The 27,677-nt window shown below is 52.3% G+C and overlaps 1 protein-coding gene across 2 annotated transcripts in view; it reads right to left on the bottom strand.

Moving 5' to 3' along the window:
* Nucleotides 1-27,677, bottom strand: part of plppr4a (phospholipid phosphatase related 4a) — a 113,820-nt gene that overhangs the window by 67,196 nt on the left and 18,947 nt on the right. For both annotated transcript variants that reach the window (XM_072510580.1, XM_072510579.1), the window contains one exon: nt 5,799-5,984. In XM_072510580.1, coding sequence (XP_072366681.1) covers nt 5,799-5,879 — 81 coding nt within the window. In that variant the 5' untranslated portion in view covers nt 5,880-5,984. The remainder of the gene's footprint in view (nt 1-5,798; nt 5,985-27,677) is intronic.

The following is a 27,677-nucleotide window of genomic DNA, read 5'->3' as shown; positions in this document are numbered from 1 at the left end:
CCACTAACTCGGGCAGCGAATTCCAGACTCCCACTACCCTCTGTGTAAAAACGTTCTTCCTCAGGTTCCCTCTACACCTTCTGCCACTTATCTTGAATCTATGTCCCCTAGTTCTAGAATTCCCCACCAAGGGAAACAATTTATCCTATCCACTCCATCTCTTCCCCTCATAATTTATGTACACCTCAAATAAGCCACCCTTTAGCCTTTGTTCCAAGGAAAATAACCCCAATCTATCCAATCTCTACTCATAGCTACACTTTTTTCTAGCCCTGGCAACATTCTTTTAAACATCCTCTGCACTCTCTACAGAGCAATTGCGTCCTCCCTGTAATGTGATGGCGAGCGGGAACTGCCGCTAGCTTCCCAGAGCTCAGCTCAGCGAGGTCGGCAACGCTCTTCAACATTAATTGATCCACTTAACGAGACTCTATGGGCCTCTCGCCACAAATGAAGGCTCGCCAGCCGATGCTCCGGCACCGTGCGCGCCAGCCCCCCCGTTAACAAGGTCGAGCAACACTTAAGCAGCACTTGCCCAGCCAACCCCAGTCAGCTCTTAACAATGGCGCCAAGGAGACTGGCCCCATGATTTGGCGATGGAGACCTGCGGAGGCTCCCAGACACACTGGAGGCCAGGAAAGATGTCCTGTTCCCCCGAGGGTCCCAGAGGATGAGCCATCAGGCAGCCAATGCTGCCTGGAATTAGGTGGATGTGGCTGTCAGCTCTGGGAGTGCGATCAGGAGGACTGGCCAGTGCCGAAGAAAGGTCAGTAATCTGCACCAGTCAGCACGAGTGAGTAGACACCAAAGCAAGACCCCCCCGCATCTCCCCCCCCCCCCCCCCCAACCCCGCTCTAGACTTTTCCGTCCCCACGTCAGCATCAACCACTTCCTTCACATCCCCCTCCCACCACTGTGAGCCACGTATGTGGCTAACGATGCCCTCTCTGAGTCTCCTCACGAAAAGTTCTCCTGCAATCACTGGGAGAGGGCCCAGATTGGCAGCCAGGTGTCGGACAAAAGAATACTCACCACCTTTGAGGAGCGGGCCCTGGAGGTGACTAGGGTGGCCGAGGACAGAGCGGTTATCCACGCGGTGTCTAGTGGACACCGCAGAGGTGAGGAACCACCGGGCCCCACCCGGAGGACCTGTCAAACGTGAGTTGTTATTGCCTTACTGACTGACCAATCCCTCCCACTGACCAGTTGTCCATTCTCCCGTAGATCCTGCAGCTGATGGCGCCGACACAAGCTGGGGCCAGGGGAGGCTCCCAGGAGGCCACCTCAGAGGGGAGCTCTGAGGAAGACACGATAGACGCGTCACAGCTGTCATCCCCATCCTCCACCAGCGCAGATACACTCACCTCGGTGGGAAACGTTAGTGGACGGGCTTCTGGGGCACAATCTGATGAGTACCACACTGCTGCTGATGTACATCAGTTGGAGGCAGGAACCCCTAGGCGAGACAGCATGTCGGAGGTCTGCTGGATCCCAGGTCTCAGTCTGATGCTGAGCCTGTGGTACACAGTTACCCGGAGTTGATGGAGACACTAGAGTGTGGTCAGGACATTCAGAGGGAGACGCAACAACACTCCAGCTGGTCCATAGCTAATTGGAGGAGTCCCAGAGGCTACGGGCATTGGAGATGTCACCGTCAATGTGGGCACCGAGGCCAACACTGCTAGGGTGGTGACCGCAGTGGTGAGCCTGGTGCACAACGTCAGCACCATTAGTGAAGGTGTCCAAGGCGTTGCGTAGTCGGTGACAGCCATGGCTGAGGGGCTCGGCAAAATGTTCAACTCACTGAGGGATGTTACCCAGTACCAGGCTGGCCTTGATGGGGTTCTGCGGGACATGTCCCGCTCTCAGATGGGAATGGCTGAGGCACTGGAAAACTTGTCCCAGTTGCAGGTGGCATTGCCGCGGCATTGCAGAGCATGTCCAAGTCACTGAGGAGCATCACTGAGGGCATTGATACGATGGTCTGGACCATGGGGAACCTGGCAGAGCCAGATGATGCAGGGGCACGCTGGACTTAATCCAGCTCCCCCTCCATCGCTAGGTGAACCCCAGGCCCCTATGGGCACTGACTGGAGGAGGGGGCACTTTGTCCCAACCTGGACCCATCCCTTGGAGTGGTGACGGTGGCCACGAGCTCCCCTGAGCTCCCCTTATGATGCCCCGTCTCACAGTCAGTACAAGGGACAGGGTGGCACGGCTGTGCATGTGCCGCAGATAAGTGTAGGGAGGCCCCTCCGGTTCCAGAGTCCCCAGGGTACCCCACCAAGGACATCGAAGGCCACGGAACGATGTGAGCAGCTGGCTGTCTCCACCTCAGATGTGCATCCTGAGGAGACACCTGGATGTAGCTTTAGAGCTAGGAAGGCCAAGCACATCGAGGATCACTGAGGGCACCGGGGGATCGGGGATGGGGTGGGGGTGGGGGGGGCTGGGGGTTAAGTACGAGGTGGGGGAGGGGGAGGGGTGGTGGGGGGGGGGGGTCAGTCGGCACCATTGGATGAGTGGGGAATTGTGTAGCACATCAAAGACCCTTGAGCATAACCAGTATAATGCCTCTGTCACTTCCTTCTGCAATGCTGGCCAACCTCTGAACCCTTCGCCTTTCTCTCCAGGCATCAACCCCTCCCCGCAGGGCACACTGCGTGCAGGTGATGGGTGTGAGCGAGCACTCAGCAGATAGGCAGTGGTCAGACTATGGTATAAATTGAGGAGCACTGGCGTTCAGTTCTCTGCAGGTTATCATCACCCCCAGCCCCCAGGAACGAGGCCGGTGAATCGCACCCTGTACCTCTGCCCTTGAAGGAGAGCATTCCATATGCTTTCTGAACAACCTTGTCTATTTGAACTGCTGTCTTCAGGGACCTGTGTACTTGTAGTCAAGATCTATCACTTCATCTACCCCTCTTAGTATAATTCCATTTATTGCGTACTCTTTATAACTATTTGACTTCCTTAAATGCATGACCTCACACTTCTCTGTGTTAAAATTCCATCTGCCACTTTCTGGCCCATTCCACCAATCCATCTATATCATTCTGAAGATTATACCTGTCCTCTACACTGTCAACACTCGACCAATCTTTGTGTTGTCTGCAAATTTCCCAATCGTGCTCCCCACATTCACGTCCAAATCATCAATATATAACACAAACAGTAAGGGTCCCAACAGGGAGCCTTGTGGAACACTACTTGAAATAACTTACCAATTGCAAGGGCAACCATCGACTATTACCCTTTGTTTCCCATTACATGGAGTTAGGCCATAGATCAGCCATGATCTCATTAAATGGTGGAACAGGCTTGATGGGCTGAATGGCCTACTAATGTCCAAAGCAGCAAACGTCCGGACATGTATTCTTGTGAACCACCTACTTCTTGTGGTTTAGGAGATCCTCCCAGAGACACAATGTGGCTCTTGACCTTCCAAATGACCCTCCAACATGTTTGTTTTGCCAGACCAGTCCAAGAAAAATATTGCCAACAACATCAGGAGCTCTTCATGGCACTCATCGACTGACCAAAGCATTTGACTCAGTAAATCCCTCAGGATCTGTGGATTGTGTTTCAAAGGTATGGGCATCCAACAAACTTCCTCATACTGTGGCATCTGCTTCACGATGATATGTCAACAACTGTCTTGAGTGGGAGATCTGAAACAGTCCCCTTCAAGATCCAGGCCAAGGTCCAGCAAGGCATTGTAACACCCAAACTATTTACAGTCCAGCTGGCAGTGGCTATTTACCTGAGCAAAGATCAACCGGCCTCTGGTGTCAGTATTAAATACTGTCTGGATGGAAAACTCTTTCACCTCAGTTGCCTCCGTGCCAAAACTAATCACCGTAAAAATGCAAGGTCTGCAGTTTGCGGATAACTGCAGTGTCATTGCCTACTCTGCACCATATTTGCATGGAACCTGGCCTGTACTTGATTGCTACCAACACAAAACTCAAACCAACCCGTGCCTGGTCAGCCAAATATTCACCTCCCATAGATGTTGGAAATAGATTGTGCACTTCCCATAACCTGGCATCTGCCTCTCTCAAAAGAGAGGAGATCCAACACTGGATCAACTGCATCAGCTCAGCCTTCTACCAACTATGGCAGTGAGTATTTGACACAAAAATCCTAGTGTACAGAGCAGCTGGCGTCACCACACTGCTGTGTGGCAATGAAAATTAGACTGTCTACCAGCAACACTATAGGAATTCCATCAACAATGCCTCTGCCACATCCTCCAGATTCAATGGGAGAGCCCATCAAAAAAACAGTAGTCAGATACACAAGCATTTAGGCAAAACCCCTATAAAATTAATTACGATGGTCAGGAAACCTTGTCCAGATGCCCATAAATTGTCACCCGTTAGGTCCTGTTCTCTCAACACTCAAATGGCCAATGTTCCAGGTGCTGGGGTCACAGAAGTGTCTCCAAAAGGATTCTTTGTGGTCTTCAGTAGGTTAGTTATAAATCTTTATTAACAAGTAGAACTATTAGAGATATACAGTAAAGGGTACAGGTTAGGGCTAACTCCATGCTGAGGGCTTAACCCATCTCTGCTCAACACCACATTTGAGTCTGGGGCATGTGCCTTCTTATGTCATTGTGTGCGTGGTACTATTCTCAGTCCCATATTAACCCTTATACTCCTCCCAAAGTCTGAATCCAATGTATGTGGAGTTACGCTGGCATTTAATCTCCTGGTCATTCGATGCTTGATGGAGGCATCTCCAGTGGGAATGGAGAGATCTGGAGTAAGCACCCTTAATGTCTTTCAAAGTGTACCACATACCTCAAACCCCCCCCCCCCGCCCCCCCCCCCCGCCCCCCCCCCCCCCCCCCCCCCCCCCCCCCCCCCCTTACCGCAGCCTCTCTGTCTGACCCTGGTCAACTCACCCCGCTTACTTTTTTCCGGGGACTTCACTAATGATCCAAATTGTGGGTGGACCTGCAGTACCAGCAGTGGCCACTGCTGCTGGTGGCAATGTTTGTACAGGAGAGCTGCTGGCTTGTGATTGGCCAGAAGCTGAGACTCGCAACTCTAGGAGGAGGATATCCATCTCGTACCAGGATTTCTTGGAGGGAGGGGATGGGGTGTGGGGATTGGGTGGGGGGTGGGGGGGGGGGGGGGGGGGGGGGGAGGGTGCAGTTTGCCTCAGAGGAGCCAGGAACTCAGATGGCGGGCAGATTAAGATCCTGATGCCATCAGGACTCCCAAAAATGGCCATGGCAGGGTTTCCCCCCCAGTGGGCAGGCCCTCTGGCTATAGCATTTCAATTCTGCCCTGCGTGCAGCCTGGTGCACTCAGCATAGCTCACAGCAGAATGAAAGGTAAAAGAGGAACGGGTAAAGCAGGGGCTTTGCTATTCTTGGAAATGATGGAAACAACTATGCTGTGAGAAAGAGAAATGCTCTGTGTGCTCTGGAGCCCACCAAATGAATCTACTCATCCAATGGGCACGAGTCTTTGGCAGAACATAGAAAACAGCCTCTAAAGAAAGCATAGCAAATCACATTCTGCTGCTGGCTATTTAATATTACTTTAAATGAGAATTAACCTTTAAAACGCTCATGCGTGAAATCTCAATCTCATGTTCAATGAAATTATCGGTCAAGCTTGCAGAATAACAAGGAATTATGCATAGTCTCAGTGACTTTCACTGATTTGATTCACTCTTAAACATGAGGGTGCAATTGGAAAAGACTCTAAAATCAATCATATGTTAAATACCAATGCTTCAAATGTTAAGGTGGATTTCTCAACATTGTACGAGGTACGCACCATCGCTGCGGGTCCAGCGAATGCCAAGCTAAGCAGCATGAGGAAGGGGATGATTTCCTGAGGGGGTTCAATGTACGGCATGCTGAGCGTCCTGTCATGGCAGTTGAAGCCCGAGCGAACTGGCTTGAAGACGTCCGTGAGCTCCAGGAAGTAAAGACTGACAATGGAGGAGGCCAGTATTGGCAGCTGAGAAAGGAAAAGGAGAAGAGGACATGAGCCCAACATACCACAATCAGCAACTAAAACAATAATTATTCCAGAAAATAATCTGAAGCTCACTAAAAATTGCAAGCTAATTTATTCACGTATTACACACAATATTTAAAGATTTGTTTGATTCCCATGGTTGTAGCAGTCATCAGGAATAAAGGATTAAGAATATGCATCATACAGTACAAATGCTTATATTTCCATACTCATAGACCAATGAAAAGGTCATCCATGTTAAATGGGTTTTTTGGTCGATTTTTGGGGGTCTTTTCTGTCCTCGTAATGATTTATTTAAGTGTCCAAAATTGAGGGTTTTGATTTCCAATGAAAGAGCATGAAATACACAGCTTTGCAATTCTTTTCAACACTTTACCAAACACAGAAACTGAAACGTTCCTAAATCTCCCTCTGCCAATAAGTGCCAAAGCGAACTGGTTAAGTGAGGCATGGTAGCACAGTGGTTAGCACTGTGCTTCACAGCTCCAGGGTCGCAGGTTCGATTCCCGGCTTGGGTCACTGTCTGTGCGGAGTCTGCACGTTCCCCCTGTGTCTGCGTGGGTTTCCTCCCACAAGTCCCGAAAGACGTGCTGTTAGGTGAATTGGATATTCTGCATTCTCCCTCTGTGTACCTGAACAGGCGCCGGAATGTGGCGACTCGGGGCTTTTCACAGTAACTTTGTTGCAGTGTTAATGTAAGCCTACAATAAAGATTTTTAAAAATCTAATGATAGTTAATAGGAAGCAGAGAGTAATGGTCAATGGATTTTTGGGGCTGGAGGAAGGCTTGTAGTGGTGTTCCCGGTATTGGGACCCTTGCTTTTCCCGATATATATTAATGATTTGATTTTGGTGTGCATGAGACAGCTTCAAAGTTCGGGGTTGGCACAAAACCTGGAAGTATTGTCAACTGTGAAGAGGAGAGTGTAGAACTTCAAAAGGACATGGACAAGTTGGTGGAGTGGGCAGAAAGGTACTTAGGAACACAGGAATTAGAAGCAGAAATAGGCAATGCAGCCCTTCGAGCCTGCTCCACCATTCAATCACATCATGGCTGAGCTCTTCCTGGTCTCAAATCCACCTCCTCACCTGTTGCCCATATCCCTTTAACACATTTTCTTAATCATAGATATATCTGTCTCACTCTTGAAACCATTTAATGATTCGGTCTTCACCGCACTATGGGGCAGCGAGTTCCACAAATTCACCACCCTCTGTGAAAAATAGTGCCTCCCCCTCTCAGTTTTAAACCTACCACCTCTCAACCTACATCCCATGATCGCTTGTTCTAGATTGCCTCACAAGGGATAACATTTGGTCTACATTTATTTTATCAATCCCTTTTAGTGTTTTATATATTTATATATATTTTATATCCCTCTATCAGATCCCTTCTCATCCTTCTAAACTCCAGCAGTATAAGCCCAAACTGTTTAATCTTAACAAAGCTCAATGTGGGGAAGTGAGAGGCGATGAATTTGGTAGGAAGAACATTGAGAGACAATGGGCACGATTTAATCAAAATGTTTCTCAGTGTGGTAGCTAGCGGGAATTGCTGCGAGCTTCCTGACGCGAGGCGAGGCCATCGCCGTTATAAAACGTTAATTGGTCCACTTAACGAGGCCCTACGGGCTTCTCAGCACAAATGATAGTCCCGTCAGCTAATTTTCCCGGACGGGGCTTGCCAGCGTTCTGCCAACAAGGTAGAGCAGCACTTAAACTGATTTTGCACAGCTAACCCCACTCAGCTCACAGCCATGGCGCCAAGATGACCTGGCCCACCATTCGGTGAAGCCAACCTGGCCAGACCGTTGAACGTGGTAGAGGTCAGACGGGATGTCCTGTTGTCCTGAGGATCACAAAGTCAGGCGCAGGGCAGCCACCGGCACCCGGGAGGAAGTGGCAGCGGCAGTCAGCTCGGGGAGCGTGACCAGGAGGACTGCCACCCAGTGCAGCAAGAAGGTCAACGACCTCCACTGGGCCTCTTAGGTGAGTTTGCGCCAGACCCCTGACCACCCCACCCCACCAACCACATACCATCCCATGCCACATACCCTCTCGCCCATACTCCCCAACCCCCTCCCAAAACCCCAAGCCGCCCACATGATTAACCATGCGTGGGGCTAACAATGCCCCCTCTGTGTCCCCATGAGCGACGGGAGGGGTGGCAGGGTGCCAGGAATCAAAGTCCTCACCCTCATTGAGGAATGGGACCTGGAGGTCGCAGGTGTGGCCGAGGACAGAGCAGTGGCCACCTCAGAGGTTGACGCACGGCGCAGAGGTGAGGATCTATCCACTCCCGGCCAGATGACCTGCCAAGCGTGAGTTGTTTATGCCATACAGACTGCCACATGCCTCCTACTGACCACGGGCTGGATTCTTCATTTCAGCGGCAAAGTGCCAGCGGAGCATGTGTGCTCTTTTATGACCGGAAAATCGGCATGAACCCCTCACCAATTCTGGCACCAATGAGGAGCTAGCACGGCGCCGACTGAAACTCCCACGTGCCGCGCCGAAAACGGCCGGAGAATGGCCGGGACCCGGGCCGCGCATGCGGGCGGCTGATGACTTGCAGCGGTCGCGCCATAAAAAGTGGCGCTGGACGTGCGTGGACCCAACCCGTTATCCACGACCGCGCAGCCCACCGCCTGGCCACCCCTTGGCCACCCCCCCCCCACCAGTTCACCCAGCCTTCGCAGAAGCCCCCCACGGGCAGCGACACGGATCCCGGTCGAATGTGGCGGCGCTGGTCACAGTCCACAGCCGGCAGGCTGGGTTCACGATTTGTGGGACTACCCGTGTCCCGCTCTGTCGGGATCTCAGTCCATTGGGGGCAGACCATTGCAGGTTGACCGGCCGATGAGGTGCCTACGGCATTGCAACTGCGCGCGGCATGCGTCACGATGATGCCATTTCGTAGGTGGCGGAGCATGGCAGACCAGCATCAAACCAGCACCGACCCCGATTTCGGCGTCGGAGCCCATTCTCCGCCCGATCACCAAACACGATTTCGACGTCAGGCTACGGAGAATCCCGCCCCATTTGTCCATTCTCCCACAGGACCTGTAGCTGGTGGCTCCAGCCCGTCCGGGGTGCCCCCATCCCCCTCCACAAAGACACATGAGAGCAGAGATCAAAGGATGCCATCATAATAGTTGCGGCACAGTTTCATCCTCACACCTCAGTGGGTGAGAATAGTGGACAGGATCCTGAGGCACATTCTGCTGAGCCCACACAGTTGCAGATGCAGATCAGGTGGAGGAAGGAATCCCCAGGCAAGACAGCAGTCAGAGTTCTGCTGGATACCAGGAGCCAACTGGGTCCCAGGCAGATGCTAAACCTCTGGAACAGGTTTACCGGAACTGATGCAGACGTTAGGGTGCGGCCGAGAGATTCAGCGGGAGATGTCAGTGACACCCCAGCAGGTCCATAGCCGATTGCAGGAGTCCCGGAGGCTACGGGCACTGGAGATGGTGCTGTCAATATGTGGCACCGAAGACAACACTGCTATGGTGGCGACTGCAGTGGAGAGCCTGCTGCACAATGTCAGCAGCAGGAGAGTGGAACAGTTGGGGATACTGTTGTAAACCATTTAAGTCTGTTGACCTCGATCAGTATGATGCCCCTGGCACTTGGTTCTGCAATGTGTACCGAGCACCAATCCCATGCCCCATCTCATTGGCCATGGAGTCCTGGGCTCCTCCACCACGCCCCTCCCACCCCTGACACACCACGTGCAGGTGATGGGTGTGAGGGAGCACTCAGCAGACAGACATGGATCAGATGGTGGCATTGAATGTGGAGCTCCAGTACTCAGCTCTCTGCGGGTTATCATCACCCCCCCCCCTGCCCTCAACCGTGACCCGTTGACAGCGCTGACAAAGTATCAGCACCCTGGAGTGATGTAACACAAATCCTGGGAGGGTGGGAATGCAGGGAGGGAGGGCGGGGAGAGGATGGTGAAGAGGGGGAAGGCAGAGGGATGGGGGGGTGGGAAGTGGGGTGGGGGAGGATGGAGAAGTGGGGGTGAGGGGGAAGGCAGATGGATCGGGGGCGGGATGGAGGTGGGGGAGGATGGAGAAGTGGAGGTGAAGGGGAAGGCAGAGGGATGGGGGGCGGGATGGAGGTGGGGGAGGATGGAGAAGTGGGGGTGAGGGGGAAGGCAGAGGGATGGGGGCGGGTTGGAGGTGGGGGAGGATGGTGAAGTGGGGGTGAGTGGGAAGGCAGAGGGATGGGGGAGGCGGGACGTGGGGTGGGGTTGGGGGAATGACGGACGGCCACGTCCTATGTGAGCAGGTGAGGATGAGGGCCTCCCTGGCCCTCCAGGCTTGCCGGACCCTCGCCGCCACCACCTGTCCTCCATCCTCTGGCTGGCCCTGCGGGTCCTCCCCAGGCTTGTCTCCAGCCCCTCCTGGCCCAGCACCTCCATGTCCTCTCCCTCCTCCTCAGAGGTGGCCGCATATTCCGTCCCCTTCACCTTTTCTCTCCCCCCCCCACTGCCCCGCTGTGCTAGATTGTTGAGGTCATAGCAGGCCACCATAAAGCGGGCGACACTGTGGGGGGTGTACTGCAGGGCACCACCAGGCTGTTCAAAGCATTGGAATCGCATTTTGAGGAGTCCGTTTCACCATTCAATGACAACCCGGGTGGCCTCGTTGTACAGGATTTCCGTATCGGTCAATGGCCTCCATACTAGCATCATTCGCTAAGTCCTCAGCAGGTACCCCTTATCCCCCAAGAGCCAAACGTCCATCCTGGGTTGGTCCTCAAAGAGGCCGAGGATGTCTGATTCGTCCAGGATGTAGCTGTCTTGCACACTCCCTGGGAATCGTGCACACTCATAGCATTATGATCTCCATGTGGCGGTCACACAGGGAGTGGAACACCTCTCTGTTGATGTAGGGCACTCCCAGATGGCCCGTTGAGCACAAGGCGATATGCTTGCCATCTATTACCCCCTGGTCCTGGGGCATCCTTTTTTTAAATAAATTTAGAGTACACAATTAATTTTTTCCAATTAAAGGGCAATTTAGCGTGTCCAATCCACCTACCCTGCACATCTTTTGGGTTGTGGGGCCGAAACCCACGCAAACACGGGGAGAATGTGCAAACTCCACATGGACAGTGACTCAGAGCCGGGATCGAACCTGGGACCTTGGCGCCGTGAGGCAGCAGGGCTAACCCACTGTGCCACCGTGCTGCCCGTCCTGGGCTTTATTAATAGAGGCATAGAGTGCAAGAGCAAGGAAGGTATGCTGAACGTATACAAGATTCTGGTTAGACCTCGGCTGGAGTATTGCGTACAATTGTGACACCACACTGTCGGAAGGATGTGAATGAATTGGAGGGAATACAGAAGAGGTTTACAAGGTGCCAGGGATGAGGATAGTTTGGAGAGGCTAGGACTGTTCTCCTTGGAGAGAAGAAGGCTAAGAGGAGATTTGATAGAGATGTTCAAAATCATAGGGGCCTGGCAGAGTAGAGGGGAAGACTGTTCCCACTCGTAAAAGGGACAAGAGGGCACAGATTTAAAGATGCAAATGTGATGAGAAAAAATTCCCACAATGAATGCTTGGGGTCTGGAATGCACTGCCTGGAAGTGTGGTGGAGGCAGGTTCAATCGAGACATTCAAGTGGGTATTAGATAATTACTTGAATGGAAACATTGAGCGAGATTCTCTGGTCTCCCCGTGGCGCGTTTCACGACAGCACGAGGCGATCTGCCATTGGCCAGTGGCGGGATCAATGGTATTTCCCATTGGATCCACCCCCCAACGCCGGGAAGCCCGCAGCTGGGGTTCACTGTCGGCAGGACCAGAAGATCCCGCAGGCGGGAACCACTGGAAAATCTCTCCGAATGCGGAAAGGCATGGGAAAAGGCAAGTGAGTGGCACTAAGTCATGATGCCCATTTGGAGATCAGATGCAGACATAATGGGCAAAATGGCGTCCTTCTGTGTCGTAACAAGTCTATAATAGTTAGCAGAGTGGATGCCCAGCCTCTGCTGGAGCCTATGGCGTCATCTCTCACCAGCTACAATTCTGAATTGCTTTAAGTTACTACAGTCAAGTATCCTTTGTCCAAAAATCCAAAAAACATCCAAAAACCACACTTTTTTTTGAACCTCATGAACCTTCAGCCAGGGGGCAGGATTCTCCAATAATGTCGCTATGTCCCCACGCCCGTGAAAAAACACGCGCAAATCACTCTGGACTTAACTGGAGAAAGTCCAGGGTGATTCTCCGATTTGCAGGGGACGAGCAGGGACCCGGAATGCTCCTCGCAGCTCCGGCTGCCGATATGGGACCCTGCATTTCCGGTCGGGGGTCCGCGCATGCGCAGGGCGGCGGCCTGTGTCGGCCGCCCCGCACGGCCTGGCCGACCCACACCGCGGACCGGCACCGAAAACATAGGCCCCCCCCGATTGCGTGCGCCCGCTGATCTGTGGCCCCTGATCGGTAGCCTGGCCATCCTGGAGGCCCCCGTCCCCGGTGAATGATCCCCCCCGCCCCTACCAGGGCAGCCGCGGATTGAGTCCGCAACCACCATGCCGAGTTCCCGCTGGGTGTAACCATGAGTGAACCATGCCGTCGGGAAGTCAGCCAGCTGCACTTGGTGAATCGCCGCAGGGGGCCTCTTTCAATGGCCCCCGACCGGTGCCGCGTCGACCGAGCTTGCACTATTGACGGCAATTCTCCGGGGACTTGAGAATCACGAGAGCGGCGTTGGACCCAATCTCAGGTTTGAGGCCTATTCTCCGCCCCCGCGCCGATCGCAATTTCGACTGGGAGAATCCCGCCCAAGAAGTCCAGTTGTTTGTCTGCATTGTTTACCTGGCAATCTTTGTGATGAACATGCCGAGAAGAAACTTATTACATAGAACATATAACATAGAACAATACAGCGCAGTACAGGCCCTTCGGCCCACGATGTTGCACCGAAACAAAAGCCATCTAACCTACACTATACCATTATCATCCATATGTTTATCCAATAAACTTTTAAATGCCCTCAATGTTGGCGAGTTCACTACTGTAGCAGGTAGGGCATTCCACGGCCTCACTACTCTTTGCGTAAAGAACCTACCCCTGACCTCTGTCCTATATCTATTACCCCTCAGTTTAAGGCTATGTCCCCTCGTGCTAGCCATTTCCATCCGCGGGAGAAGGCTCTCACTGTCCACCCTATCTAACCCTCTGATCATTTTGTATGCCTCTATTAAGTCTCCTCTTAACCTTCTTCTCTCTAACGAAAACAACCTCAAGTCCATCAGCCTTTCCTCATAAGACTTTCCCTCCATACCAGGCAACATCCTGGTAAATCTCCTCTGCACCCGTTCCAAAGCCTCCACGTCCTTCCTATAATGCGGTGACCAGAACTGTACGCAATACTCCAAATGCGGCCGTACCAGAGTTCTGTACAGCTGCAACATGACCTCCTGACTCCGGAACTCAATCCCTCTACCAATAAAGGCCAACACTCCATAGGCCTTCTTCACCACCCTATCAACCTGGGTGGCAACTTTCAGGGATCTATGTACATGGACACCTAGATCCCTCTGCTCATCCACACTTTCAAGAACTTTTCCATTAGCCAAATATTCCACATTCCTGTTATTCCTTCCAAAGTGAATCACCTCACACTTCTCTACATTAAACTCCATTTGCCACCTCTCAGCCCAGCACTGCAGCTTATCTATATCCCTCTGTAACCTGCAACTTCCTTCCACACTATCGACAACAACACCGACTTTAGTATCGTCTGCAAATTTACTCACCCACCCTTCTGCGCCTTCCTCTAGGTCATTGATAAAAATGACAAACAGCAACGGCCCCAGAACAGATCCTTGTGGTACTCCACTTGTGACAGAACTCCATTCTGAACATTTCCCATCAACCACCACCCTGTCTTCTTTCAGCTAGCCAATTTCTGATCCACATCTCTAAATCACCCTCAATCCCCAGCCTCCGTATTTTCTGCAATAGCCTACCGTGGGGAACCTTATCAAACGCTTTGCTGAAATCCATATACACCACATCAACTGCTCTACCCTCGTCTACCTGTTCAGTCACCTTCTCAAAGAACTCGATAAGGTTTGTGAGGCATGACCTACCCTTCACAAAGCCATGCTGACTATCCCTGATCATATTATTCCTATCTAGATGATTATTACATGTGCTCAGTATGTATTATTCACTGAAGCATCTTACTAGGCATTTTATTTAGACTCCAGCTAGCCAAAGCTATAGCAATGTACGATTGTATGTGGTATCCGGAAAGCGGAATTATCTGAAATCCAGAATGCAATTGGCCCTGAGGGTTTCGGATAAAGGTTACTCGACCTGTAATGCAGCCAATTCCTTGTTGAACAGGTTGAAAGTGTATAATTGCTTAGCTATTGAACTAACTCCACTTCTACTGTCGATCATTCCAAACCTCAGGGAACTCAGAGGCATCAAAAGTTGTTCATAAAGTTTCAGTCAAAAGAAATTGTTATCTGATCACTGGTTACCTTTTAAAAATATATATTTTTATTCAAATCATTTTCCATTTTACAGCACACACAACAAACATTCAACTTTATACAATTTATTGCCTACGGCGCTGAGGACCTGGGTTTGAATCCCGGCCCTGGGTCACTGTCCGTGTGGAGTTTGAACATTCTCCACGTGTCTCCGTGGGTTTCACCCCCACAACCCAAAGATGTGCAGGTTAGGTGGATTGGCCACGCTAAATTGCCCCTTAATTGGAAAAAAAATAATTGGTACTCCAAAAAACATATTTTCAAAAAAAGGGAAAAAAAACTTTATACAATTTATATAATAAACACTCCCCACCACCTCAACCCCCATATGTCTCCCTGATAAGTCATCTGCATAAAGGGTCACCTGATGCTCAATACCTTGAGCCAACGGTTTGATTGCAAACTCAAAACGTAATGGGGAAAGTGGACACCCCTGTCTTGTTCCCCTATAAGGCCGAAAGTACCCAAGCTCAGTGAGTTGATACAATTGCTAGCTGTGAAATAGCTGTACAACCATCTAATCTATGAAATGAACCGAGGTCCAAACCTCACCAATATCTCAGAAAGATAATCCCACTCCACCCAGTTGAAAGCCTTCTCCGCATTCATGGAGATTATTACCTCCGCATGGTACATGACAAGGGTGACATCACAACATTCAGGAGTCTCCTTATGTTTCCCGACAATTGTCGGCCCTTCACAAACCCCGTCTGATCCCCAGGTATTACCCCCAGTAGACATCCCTCCAAACGAGTTGCCAGCACCTTCGCCAACAACTTTGCATCGGCATTCAACAGAGATATGGACGGATATGACCCACACTCCTCTAGATCTTTATTCTTCTTCAGGATTAGAGAGATGGAAACCAGTGCCAGGGTGGCTGGCACCACCCACCCGGGATAGTGAATCGTTGAGCATGCTCAGCAGCTGCGGTCTCAGTTTGTCACAAAGATTTTGTAAAATTCTAACGGGAATCCATCTCGGCCAGGTGCCTTCCTAGATTGTATGGAACTAATGCACTTCATCATTTCCTCCAGTCCGAGCGGACCCGTCGCCCCTCCACTTTCCCCTTCTCCTCCACGGGAATTCCATCCAAGAACTGTATCATAGCCGAGCCTCCTCCTCTGACCTGTACAACGCCGGGTAAAATGGCTCAAATGCTCCCCTTCTGGATCAGAAACCACTCCTCCCAGGGTCTGTTATGTTGGGCACTCTGGATCCGTGGAACACATACAGGCCACCAACACCTTAAAATAGTGCAACACTATTTTATTAAGTCAGAAACTGTTTAACATACTTTCACTGTGGGTTAACACGATATTAGATTGAACTAAAGACCTATGCCTTGCCCTAACCAGTCTATGCACTCAGCACATGGTGAAGATCTGTGCTGCAGGCTGTGAGCTCTGTCCTACAGAGGCTGTTTAGCACAGGGCTAAATCACTGGCTTTAAAAGCAGACCAAGGCAGGCCAGCAGCACGGTTCAATTCCTGTAACAGCCTCCCCGAACAGGCACCGGAATGTGGTGACTAGGGGCTTTTCACAGTAACTTCATTTGTGACAATAAGTGATTTTCATTTTTCTTTTCGTACTAGGAAGCTGCAGCTCGAATAAGCGGGAACTCTGATGCCCCGTCTTTGTAGTGCGTGTGCTCTAACTGGTGATTGGCTGCGGTGTTGTGTGTGTCGTTTGGTCCCGCTGTGTGTCCATCAGTGTGTGTGCGTATCTGAACCATGATCTCCTGGTGTATATTATGACATCCCCCCTTTTATAAAAGAATGTACGTGTGGCAATAAATAGTGTATGGTGAGAATGTTCCTAACTATGTGTGGTGTGCGAAAGACATATTTACAGGACTACGTACATGAGAACTAAGCTATTTACATGGGAAGGTGCCTGGTGCAGAGAAGCAGTATGAAACAAGAGTAACGAGATCAACACAATATACAAACCAGGGAAACGATCAAACAAAGCAACGAAACAATTCAGAAAGTCTATAAGTCCGCAAAGTTCATAAATTAAGTCTCTGAGGTGGGCGACAAATTCTGGTTGACCGCCTCAAGGGTGGGTCGAGAGCCGCCGGTTCAGGAGTGGGCTGGACTGCGTCAGAGTCAGGGGGATGCAGAGTGACAGGGATCTCTGCATAGTCCATGGCAGGGTCAGCAGGAGGGCGAGGCGACAGTGGAGGATCACATAGCGAGCATGGAAAGAGACGAAGGGCGCGTCGATTGCGGCGCAGAATGGAGCCATCCGGTAGACGAACCAGGAACGAGCGGGGTGCCACATGTCGAAGGACAACAGCGGTTGCAGACCAGCCACCATCCGGAAGATGGATGCGGACGTTGTCGTCTTGAGCCAGAGCAGGGAGATCAGCTGCACGGGAGTAATGAGCCTCCTTGTGCTGCGCATGAGACAGCTGCATCTGGCGAAGGACCGGAACGTGGTCAAGGTCAGGGACATGAATGGACGGCACCGTCGTTCTCAGGGTACGACCTATGAGCAACTGGGCTGGTGACAGGCCAGTGGACAGTGGGGCGGAGCGATAGGCCAGCAAGGCAAGGTAGAAATCGGACCCAGCATCAGCAGCCTTGCAGAGGAGCCGTTTGACTATATGCACTCCCTTCTCCGCTTTGCCGTTGGATTGGGGGTAGAGGGGACTGGATGTCACATGGGCAAATTTGTACCGCCTGGCAAAGTTGGACCATTCCTGGCTGGTGAAGCAGGGGCCATTGTCCGACGAGGTGATAGCATGCAACCGTATCACCTCCGGGTAATTTGAAAAGTAGTCCACGATCAGGACATAGTCTCTACCCAACGCGTGGAACAGATCGATGCCCACCTCGGTCCATGGTGACGTGACCAACTCATGGGGCTGCAGGGTCTCACGTGGTTGGGCCGGCTGGAAGCGCTAACAAGTGGGGCAGTTGGGCACTGTGTTGACTCTGTCGTCATTAATGCCGGGCCAGTACACTGCCTTTCGGGCCCGTCGGCAGCACGTTTCCACGCCAAGGTGGCCCTCATGTAGCTGTCCCAGGACGAGCTGGCGCATGCTCTGCAGGATGACAATGCGGTCCAGTTTTAGAAGAACCCCGTCTACTACCGCCAGATCATCTCTGACATTATAGAACTGACGGCATTGGCCCTTGAGCCACCCGTCCGTTAGGTGGCGCATGACACGCTGTAGCAAGGGGGTCAGCCGCCGTCTCGCGGCGAATTTGGACGAGGCGTTCATCCGTGGCAGGTAGATTGGAGGCCGCGAATGCCACATGGGCGTCAATCTGGCAGACAAATCCCGCTGGGTCACATGGAGTGTTGACTGCCCTGGAGAGAGCATCAGCAAAGATGAGGTCTTTGCCTGGGGTGTATACCAGCTGGAAGTCATATCGCCGGAGCTTGAGAAGAATACGCTGGAGGCGAGGCGTCATGCCATTCAAGTCTTTCTGTATTATATTGACCAGCGGGCGATGGGCGATCTCGACGGTGAATTGAGGAAGTTCGTATACATAATCGTGAAACTTAACCACACCGGTCAGAAGGCCCAGGCACTCCTTTTCTATCTGCGCGTAGCGCTGCTCCGTGGGGGTCATGGCGCGTGACGCATATGCAATGGGGGCCCATGATGAGGCCTCATCACGTTGAAGGAGCACTGCCCCAATGCCGGATTGGCTGGCATCGGTCAAAATTTTGGTCTCTTTTGCTGGATCAAAGAAAGCTAAGACCGGGGCCGGGGTCAGTTTTGTTCTGAGTTCTCTCCATTCACGCTTGTGGGCAGGGAGCCACTGGAAGTCTATCGTCTTCCTGACCAGGTTCCTGAGAACTGTGGTATGAGAGGCGAGGTTAGGGATAAACTTCCCTAAAAAATTGACCATGCCCAGAAACCGCCTTCTTGCCCTCTGGTGTTTTCATGGCTGTGATAGCAGCTACCTTGTCCCCAACCGGCTGCACTCCCAACTGGGAGATGTGGCACCCGAGGAACTTGAGTTCCGTCTGACCAAAAGAGCATTTGGCTCTGTTGAGGCGGAGGCCATGCTCGCGTATACGTTTGAATACGCGCTGGAGGCGACTAACATGCTCCTGTGGGGTGGTGGACCAAATGATTATGTCGTCGACATAAGACACGAACACCTTCAATGCCTTCCATCATTTGTTCCATAATCCTAAGGAACACTTCTGAAGCAGATATGATCCCAAACGGCATCCTGTTGTAACAATATCTGCCAAAGGGGTATTAAATGTACACAGTTTCCTGCTGGATTTGTCGAGCTGGATTTGCCAGAATCCTTTTGAGGCGTCGAGTTTGGTGAAGAGCTTGGCGCGAGCCATCTCACATGTGATCTCTTCGCGCTTGGGAATTGGATAATGCTCCCTCATGATATTGCGATTTAGATCCTTGGGATCAATGCAAATTCTCAAGTCGCCGGAAGGCTTTTTTACACATACCATGGAACTGACCCAGTCGGTTGGTTCCGTGACTCTGGAAATCACTCCTTGGTCATGGAGGTCCTGCAGCTGCTGCTTGAGGCGGTCCTTAAGGGGTGCTGGGACCCTGCGAGGTGCGTGCACCACAGGCGTGGCATTCTGTTTCAATAAGATCTTGTAGGTGTATGGGAGCGTGCCCATGCCCTCGAAGATGTTGTGGTGCTGGTTGATGATGGCATTGAGTTGCGCCCTGAAGTCGGTGTCCTGAAAGGCAGACGTGTCATCAGGAGAGAGAGAGTGAACTCTCTGAACTAGTTTCAATAGCTTGCATGCCTGCGCCAAGCACGGAGGCTTTCGAGGAGCCCACGATTTCAAAACGAAGGATGGCTTTGCGTGACCTGTGCGCCACTTCAAGTTGGCACGAGCCGCTGGCATTAATGGCATTGCCATTGTAATCCAATAGCTGGCAGGCTGATGGAAGGATGGCTTGTTTGACACAAAGGCTTTGGAGGTCAGACCGCACAATGAGATTGGCGGAGGCACCACTGTCCAGGCGGAATCGTATTTGGGACCGGTTGACCGTCAGGGTGGCACCCCACTCATCGTCTGGATCGATGCTGTTTACCGACAGCGGCTGGTGTCTTTGCTTCGGGGACACCCTGTTTTTTGTCACGATACCGACTCGAAAAGGCGCCTTCGGGTCCTCGGTGTCACTGCTGTGTGGGAGGTCTGCATCGGACTCAGTGACCGTGGGTTGAATTGCCACATTCCTGCGAGATTGGCTGAATCGATATGAGTTGACAGGCTGAGCTGCTCGGCATAAGGCAGCATAGTGTCCAAGTCTGCCACATCTTAGGCATTGTCGAGATTTGGCAGGGCATTGCCATTTTAAATGGGCGGAGCCACAGTTGCTGCACATCGTAGCATCAGTACGTTCGCTGCGCCACCGCGCATGTGCGGCGCGGTCGTGTGTAGTGCGCGCCTGCGCATTACGTTCATTGACGTCGCCGTCCCCTCGTTTGATGCGCACAAGCGCGGGAGTCCGTGAAAAGCGAGTGAATTGGCCGCCCTTATCCAGGCTGAGGCCCTGGAGTTGCTCGGTTGCTTGGACCCGTTCCGCCTCGTGGGGACCTTGCCGCGCCGTTTCAGCCGCTTGGATGTGGGAATACCAACTCGTGGCGTTTTCGTGTAGCACGCAGGTCTCGATGGCGGTCACTAGGGTGAGCTGCTTTATCTTGAGGAGCTGCTGTCGTCGGGGGTCCACTTGAACACCAAAAACGATCTGTCGCGTATCATGGAGTCGGAGGTGAGCCCGTAGCTACAGGACTGCACAAGGATGCGGAGGTGAGTGAGAAAGGACTGGAAAGGCTCATCCTTGCCCTGCAAACGCTATTGGAACACATAGCGCTCAAAACTTTCATTCACCTTTATGCTGCAGTGTGTCAAACTTGAGGAGGACAGTATTGAACTTTGTTTTATCTTCATCATCCGCAAAGGTGAGAGAATTGAAAATGTGGATGGCATGGTCCCCGGCCGTGGATAGGAAGAGAGCGATCTTCCTGGTGTCCGAGGCATCCTCCCGGTCTGTGGCCTCAAGATAGAGCTGGAAGCGTTGTTTGAATATCTTCCAGTTGGCCCCTAGGTTACCGGCGATGCGGAGCAGCGGCGGCGGGCAGACGTTGTCCATTTTGCAGGATGACGGTATACCGGCGGAAGGCAGATCACTTGCAGGTAGGTCTAAGAAGTTCTAATATCCCTCAACTCCTGGTATCATGTTGTGTTGGGCGCTCTGGATCCGTGTAACACATACAGGCCACCAACACTTAAAATAGTGCAACACTATTTTATTAAGTCAGAAACTGTTTAACATACTTTCACTGTGGGTTAACACGATATTAGATTGAACTAAAGACCTATGCCTTGTCCTAACCAGTCTATGCACTCAGCACATGGTGAAGATCTGTGCTGTAGGCTGTGAGCTCTGTCCTACTAGGAAGCTGCAGTTCGAATGAGCGGGAACTCTGATGCTTCCTGTCTTTGTAGTGCGTGTGCTCCAACTGGTGATTGGCTGCGGTGTTGTGTGTGTTGTTTGGTCCCGCTGCGTGTCCATCAGTGTGTGTCTGCACCATGATATACTGGTGTATATTATGACAGGATCCTGGGGCGAGATTCTCCGACCCCCTACCGGGTCGGAGAATCGCCGGGTGCTGGCGTGAATCCCGCCCCCGGCGGTTGCCGAATTCTCCGGCACCGGAGATTTGGCGGGGGCGGAAATCGCACCGCGCCGGTTGGCGGGCCCCCCCCACGATTCTCCGGCCCGGATGGGCCGAAGTCCCGCTGCTAGAATGCCTGTCCCGCCGGCATGGATTAAACCACCTAACTTACCGGCGGGACAAGGCGGCGCGGGCGGGCTCCGGGGTCTTGGGGGGGGGACGCGGGGCGATCTGGCCCCGGGGGATGCCCCCACGGTGGCCTGGCCCGCGATCGGGGCCCACCGATCCGCGGGCGGGCCTGTGCCGTGGGGGCAGTCTTTTCCTTCCGCCTTTGCCACGGTCTCCACCATGGCGGAGGCAGAAGAGACACCCACCACTGCGCATGCGCGGGGATGCCGTGAGCGGCCGCTGACGCTCCCGCGCATGTGCCGCCAGCAAAGTAATTTCCGCGCCAGCTGGCGGGGCACCAAAGGCCTTTCCCGCCAGCTGACGGGGCGGTAATCAGTCCGGCGCGGGCCTAGCCCCTCAATGTTAAGGCTCGGCCGGTCAAGATGCGGAGGATTCCGCACCTTTGGGGCGGCGCGATGCCGGACTGATTTGCGCCGTTTTTGGCGCCGGTCGGTGGACATCGCAGCACTTACGGAAAATTTTGCCCCTGAACTTGAACTATCTCCTGAGTGGCAGCCTGCCGCCTCAACTGGTGAGCCAAAAACCATCTGGCCTTCCTACCCAATGCTCATATATCCCTCTCACACGTCATAGTTGGCCTACTGCCTTCCCCATCATTAACAACTCAAATTCCATCTGGAGCTTCTTCCTCTTCGCCAACAGCTCACCCTTTGGGGTAAGCGAGTATTTCTGGTCCCCTGGAAGAATAACTTCAATCAGTCCCTCTCCACCCTCCCCGCCTTGTCCCTGTGAGCTATAATCGAGACCTGCTCCCCCCAATCACTGCCTTTAGCACCTCCAAGAATAAGGGAGATGAGACCGTTTTGTTCTTGTTAAACTCCACGTATATCCCAATAATGGAGGCTAACCTCTCACACACCTCCTTATCCGCTCGCAATGCCACATTCAACCCCTACAGGGGTCGCTAAGCGCAGCTCTTCTCCTAACAACTCCGGCCCATTTAACACCCTTACGCTCAATGTGGCCAGTCTGGTCAGGGGCCTAGGCACACCCGCAGTGCACTCTCCCCCTGATCAGCCATATCCTTTTCGTAAGGAATTCCAACAGGGCCCCACTTTTCCCAAATTCTAGGCCAGCCAAGATTGCCGTCGCCCATTCCCTCCACCCAGTGGCTCAACAAAGAAACCTTCAACATCAGCAGCTCATGCCTCCCCCCTAACCCCACCCGCTTCCCAGCTCCACCCCTCCGAACACCAAACCAACTGTCCATCCCTCTCCCACTAACTCCTCCCCCACGCCACCTCCACCACAAAGAAAACCCAACCACCCTCGGCTTGTTACCCCAACAAGCAAAGCAAACAATGTCCCTCTGCACCCCCCCCCCCCCAAATAACCAGCCATGGCTTTCTCCCCCCACTTCACTCCCGTTAACCAGCATCTCTGCTGGCAGGGTGAACTCACCTGGGTATACGCAAGTTACCCTAATCAAACAGCATCATTAAACACAATGGAGGTTACGGGTTTTTTGTGTCGCGCCCATTTTTTTTGACAGTACATGGCCAATTAAAACTCAAGAACCAAGGTCGGAGTGTGTGTGTTCGGGACAGGACGTTTTGGGGGCTTTTGCATGCATCTGTACACAGTGAACGCTGAGAGCCTGCAAATCTGTGTGAATCATTTAGCAACTCCATACTCTTGGCCTCATGCATCTGAACGGGACATTTAATAGTGTGGAGGGCACCACCCTACCCCCCACCACTCCACTTTATAGGGATCATCAAGCATTTGCAGGTTTGTTGCTGGCTTATTTCTTTCGACTGCTGGTGTGATTGGTCGGTCCTGAATTTTATGCTTCCCAACTGGTGGACTTTCAGATGAGGGGGAGGGGCATCTAGTGTGAAAATGCAGCTACAGGATTCCCTCCAGGTCCGGCCCGCCCAGACCACACAGTGATTTTAGGCTGGGTTGTGCAATGTCTCGGGTGGGAAACCACCTCCTTGCCCCAATTGAGGCCCTTAAGTGGTCAATAAATGGCTATTTAAAGGTTGTTTCCCATCCAACATCAATTCTGATGCTGGCAAGAACATTGAACCGCTGTGGCCACCAGTCAGGAAGGATCAAAGTTAGATTTTGGGCAGGAAGGGGCAGAGGGGAAAGGCAGCACCTCCCCTTCTAACGAGGGATACCCTCCCCCAAGGGCTCAGTTACATCTAGACCTCCCTCCTCGGCTCTCTCCTCCAAGGTCCCAATCATCCCTTCCCAGCCCCCCGAGCCTCCCTACTCTCAATGTCTTGAGATCCCTTACACTTACCATAAAAGCTCAGGAGGCCAGAGAGGGTATATCTAAAAGAAGTTTAATTTGATCAGAAAAGTAAAGGCCGCAAAGCGGCTGACAGTCCGAAGGCCCCAAGTGGGACTACTGCTCTCGCCAGTGCAGTCTGGGCCGCCTTTCATGAGGCGATTTTTACGAGCTCCAGCTGATTGGCCTTCGTCCACTAACGGGGGAGCTTGTATTCCACGAGTCCCAAGGGGAGATCAATTGGGTTGTCCCTGCAGGTTATTACATCCCTCCCCCCAAATCCGAAGGTTCCCTGGTAGCCAGTTGCAGAGGGAGTCTCCTGCGCCGTTTTGCTCATGGCTCTGCTTCTTGCAGATGCGGGGCCATGGACCATAGACAGGGGCACCTTATCCACACCGAAAAGAGAGGGGACCCTGTCAGAAGTCTGTCTCTGGCCATAATGTCCTCCGAAAGTACTGGGGATCCTGTGTCCATATCAGACACGGAGTCATCCATGTCCTGCTCGCCTGGGCACGTCCCTGGTGGGAAGCGCACCTTGGTTCAAGGATGGCAGACAGAGGGGGCGAGGGGCCGATTCATCCGGCACGGTTCTCTCTGCGGCAGCCTCCCTGCCTATGAGGTGGCTCACGTGTTTTTGCATGGTCCATTCTGCAGTCTTGACCGTGTAGTCGATTTGCCCCATTCTCTCCACTATGGCCCCTGAAATCCACTGGACACTGTCCCCGAAACTTCAAACGTGGTCTGCGTCCCCGGGTTTAAAGCCGTGTTCGATAATCGTGATACCTCTTGTGGAGGTCCTGCTTCTTTTCCACCTTCCCACCAAGGTTTGGGAATGTCAAACATAGGCGAGTCTGCCCATCAGCTACTTTGCCGAAGCTACACCAGTAAGTAAATAGGAACTGTGCCAGCTTTGTATCAACTGACCCTGCAGTCTGTTTATTCATGCGCCGTTTAAATGTCTGGACTGCCCATTCTGCCAGAGCATTTGAAGATGGTGATATGGGACGATTCGGATGTATTTCACCCCATTACTGGGCATAAACCTTTGAACTGCCTCACTGGTAAAGGGCATTGTCAGCGACAATCACCTCTGGAATCCCATGGGTGCAGAAGGACTGGAGTAACCTCTCCACGGTGGCTCACGACGTGGTCGAAGACATCCGGTGCACATCCATCCACTTCTAGTGGGCATCGATCAGGAACATTCACCCCAAAAAGAGCTCGGTGAAGTCAGCGTGCAAATGCACCTAGTGGCGACTCGGCCACTCTGTAGGGTGGAGCGAGATTGATGGAGGAGGTTTCTGGTGCCTTTGGCAAACTTCACATTGCTGCAGCATTCGTCGAATGTCACCGACGTTCTGGCCACCATACATAACTCTGAGCGTGCATCTTCAAATTGGAAACCCCCGGGTATCCGCTATGCAAGTCCTGCACGATGGTTCGCTGACATTGCTGTGGGATACCGCACGGCCTCTCCACAGGATGATGCCATCCTTTACGCTGGACTCATGCTGCCTTGTCATGTGGGCCTGCAATTCCTCCGGGAGCATCCTATACAATCCTCAATGTAGGATGACGTGGCGCTGTTTTGCCAGTGTAGGGTCCTTTTGGGTCCAAGTGTGGATTTGTGCAGCCATGACAGGTAATGTGTCCATAAAATTTAATGCCAAAATAGTATTGTCCACTACTGGTGGGGGCAGGGGGCTTAAAGGCACAAGAGTCAGCTAATGTCATCCGTGCACGCAATCTGTGCACCTGGACGATGTTCAAATGTGTATTTGCACGGTGTCCGTTATTGCTGTAAAATGGCGCCTGTAGATGTACTGATGATATTCCTTAACTGACAAATCACGGCCAGTCCTTCCCTTTAAATTTATGCATGGCGGCGATCAGCGTCAGTCAGAGTTCTGAACGCGTAAACCTTCAGTCTTTCCGTCCTATCATCCCACCAATGGGACAACACTGCCCCAACACCACATGAAGAGGCGTCACGAGTGAGGACGAGCAGCCTTGATGTGTTAACGGTTTTGACGTTAGCAGTTGCCACTTAGCCCTGGCGAATCCACTTACAATGCTTTGCTTGCCGATTTCGGGATCCTTTTTCGAAGTGCGTGCAGGGGCGCTAGCAAGGTAGCCAGGTTAGGGAACTTACCGTAATAATTGACAAGTCATATGAACGACCTCAGCTCTGTCACGCTCTCCGGTATCGGGCTGCCTTGATGAACTGGAACTTTTCCTCCACCGGGTGGAACCTTGTCCTTATCGATGTGGTATTCCAAATATGTGACCTCTTCCACCTGGAAGACACTCCTCTGGGTAGCCCAGGTGTTTCTTCTTGGTGGTTTCTGTAATAAGTACATTGTCCAGGTGAATAGCGACCCTGGGGAGCCCTTGGAGGATGTTTTCTATCACCCGCTGGAAAATTGCACACGCAATGGAAGGCGAGTGTACTCGTACAACCCCTGTGGGTGTTGACGGTGGCATATTTTATAGGCATCGCATCTAACTCCAGCTGGAGGTATGCATGACTCATGTCCAGCTGCGTGAATGCGTGGCTCCCCCAGCTGAGTTCACATATAGGTCCTTTATGTGTGACACAGGTACCTGTCCAGGCAGTCTGTCATTTTGTAATCTCCACACAGGCGAATAAACTTGTCTGGCTTCAACATGGGGACCACTGGCATTGCCCACTCTGCAAATTAGACAGGGTGTATGATGCCCAAGTTCTCCAGTCAGTCCAGCTCATTGTCCACCTTAGGAAGCAGGGTGTATGGGAGTGGACAGACCCGAAGATATTTGGGCTGGGCCTTTGGGTCAACGTAGACTTTTAGCTGTGGCCCCGTTTGTCTGGAAGATTTCCAGATACTTTCCGAGGTCTTCATACAAACCACCAGTACCCATCTGGAAAATTGCTTGCCAGTCCAGGCGGGGTCCGGGGCTCTGCACCAACACCAATGGTAGCCAGACCAACTGCTGTCCATGGGTAACATGGGTCACCGTGTCCAAATAAAGGTAAGTGGTTCTCCAGTGTATGTTGCCTGCCGGGCCATAGTATCCTTCAAGCCCAGCTGCTGGATCCCCAAACAGAGCATATACAAAGAACAAAGAAATGTACAGCACAGGAACAGGCCCTTCGGCCCTCCAAGCCCGTGCCGACCATACTGCCCGACTAAACTACAATCTTCTACACTTCCTGGGGCCGTATCCTTCTATTCCCATCCTATTCATATATTTGTCAAGATGCCCCTTAAATGTCCCTATCGTCCCTGCTTCCACTACCTCCTCCGGTAGCGAGTTCCAGGCACCCACTACCCTCTGCGTAAATATGGAACGTCTAATCTCCAATAATTGAAACAGAAGCCCCTGTATCGATTTCCATGTCCAAGGGGTGACCGTTAACTTGGAATGTTATTTTCATTGGGGCTACTTTGGGGGCCCTGATGCAGATTAACTGCATGAAGTCATCTTCCTCAGGCGGGCAATGTGCAAAGCCCTGAATCAGGGTGCTTGTGTCACCTGGCCAGGGCGACGCGTTCTTTGTCAATTCTGGTAGCCTCGACCGCCACTGTTCCTGTGACTGATAGTACAGCACTGTTGTGGGTACTCCTCATTATGCTTCTGCCCCTCACTTGGGAGGAAGTCCCTCCTTAGAGAGCTGCCAGCCAATCTGATTGGCCATCTGGGGAGAGATCCCATCGGTCTGTGGTGGCCTTTGGACAGCAGGTCTGACCACGGCGCTGTTTTGGAGGTGACTGGCTCACGTAAGTCCTAACCTTCGGTGGGTGTCACTTGTCGGAATGGGGGCGGCCAACACTGTGTGTGTCATAGTCCATGGAACCCTGGAGTTCCTGAACCTCCTTTTCCGTGTTCTCGCGGGAGAGTGACAGTTCCCTGTCTTTTTTCAGATCCAAGGTCGGTTCTACTAACAGCTTCCTTTGGGTCACCATAGTGCCATATTGTTTATGACACACACCAAACAATCTCTCAACATCTCAGGAAGGGATGGGCCGAAGTCACAATGTTCGGCGAACTTACGATGGTGCATCAAAAAGTTTGTAACCAATTCCCCAGGGGCTCGCCCTTCCAAA

This window comes from Scyliorhinus torazame, chromosome 7 (genome assembly GCF_047496885.1).
Source record: "Scyliorhinus torazame isolate Kashiwa2021f chromosome 7, sScyTor2.1, whole genome shotgun sequence".
In the NCBI taxonomy this organism is placed as follows: Eukaryota; Metazoa; Chordata; class Chondrichthyes; order Carcharhiniformes; family Scyliorhinidae; genus Scyliorhinus; species Scyliorhinus torazame.
Note: the sequence above shows the minus strand (reverse complement) of the source record. Positions and strands in the feature narration are given on the sequence as shown.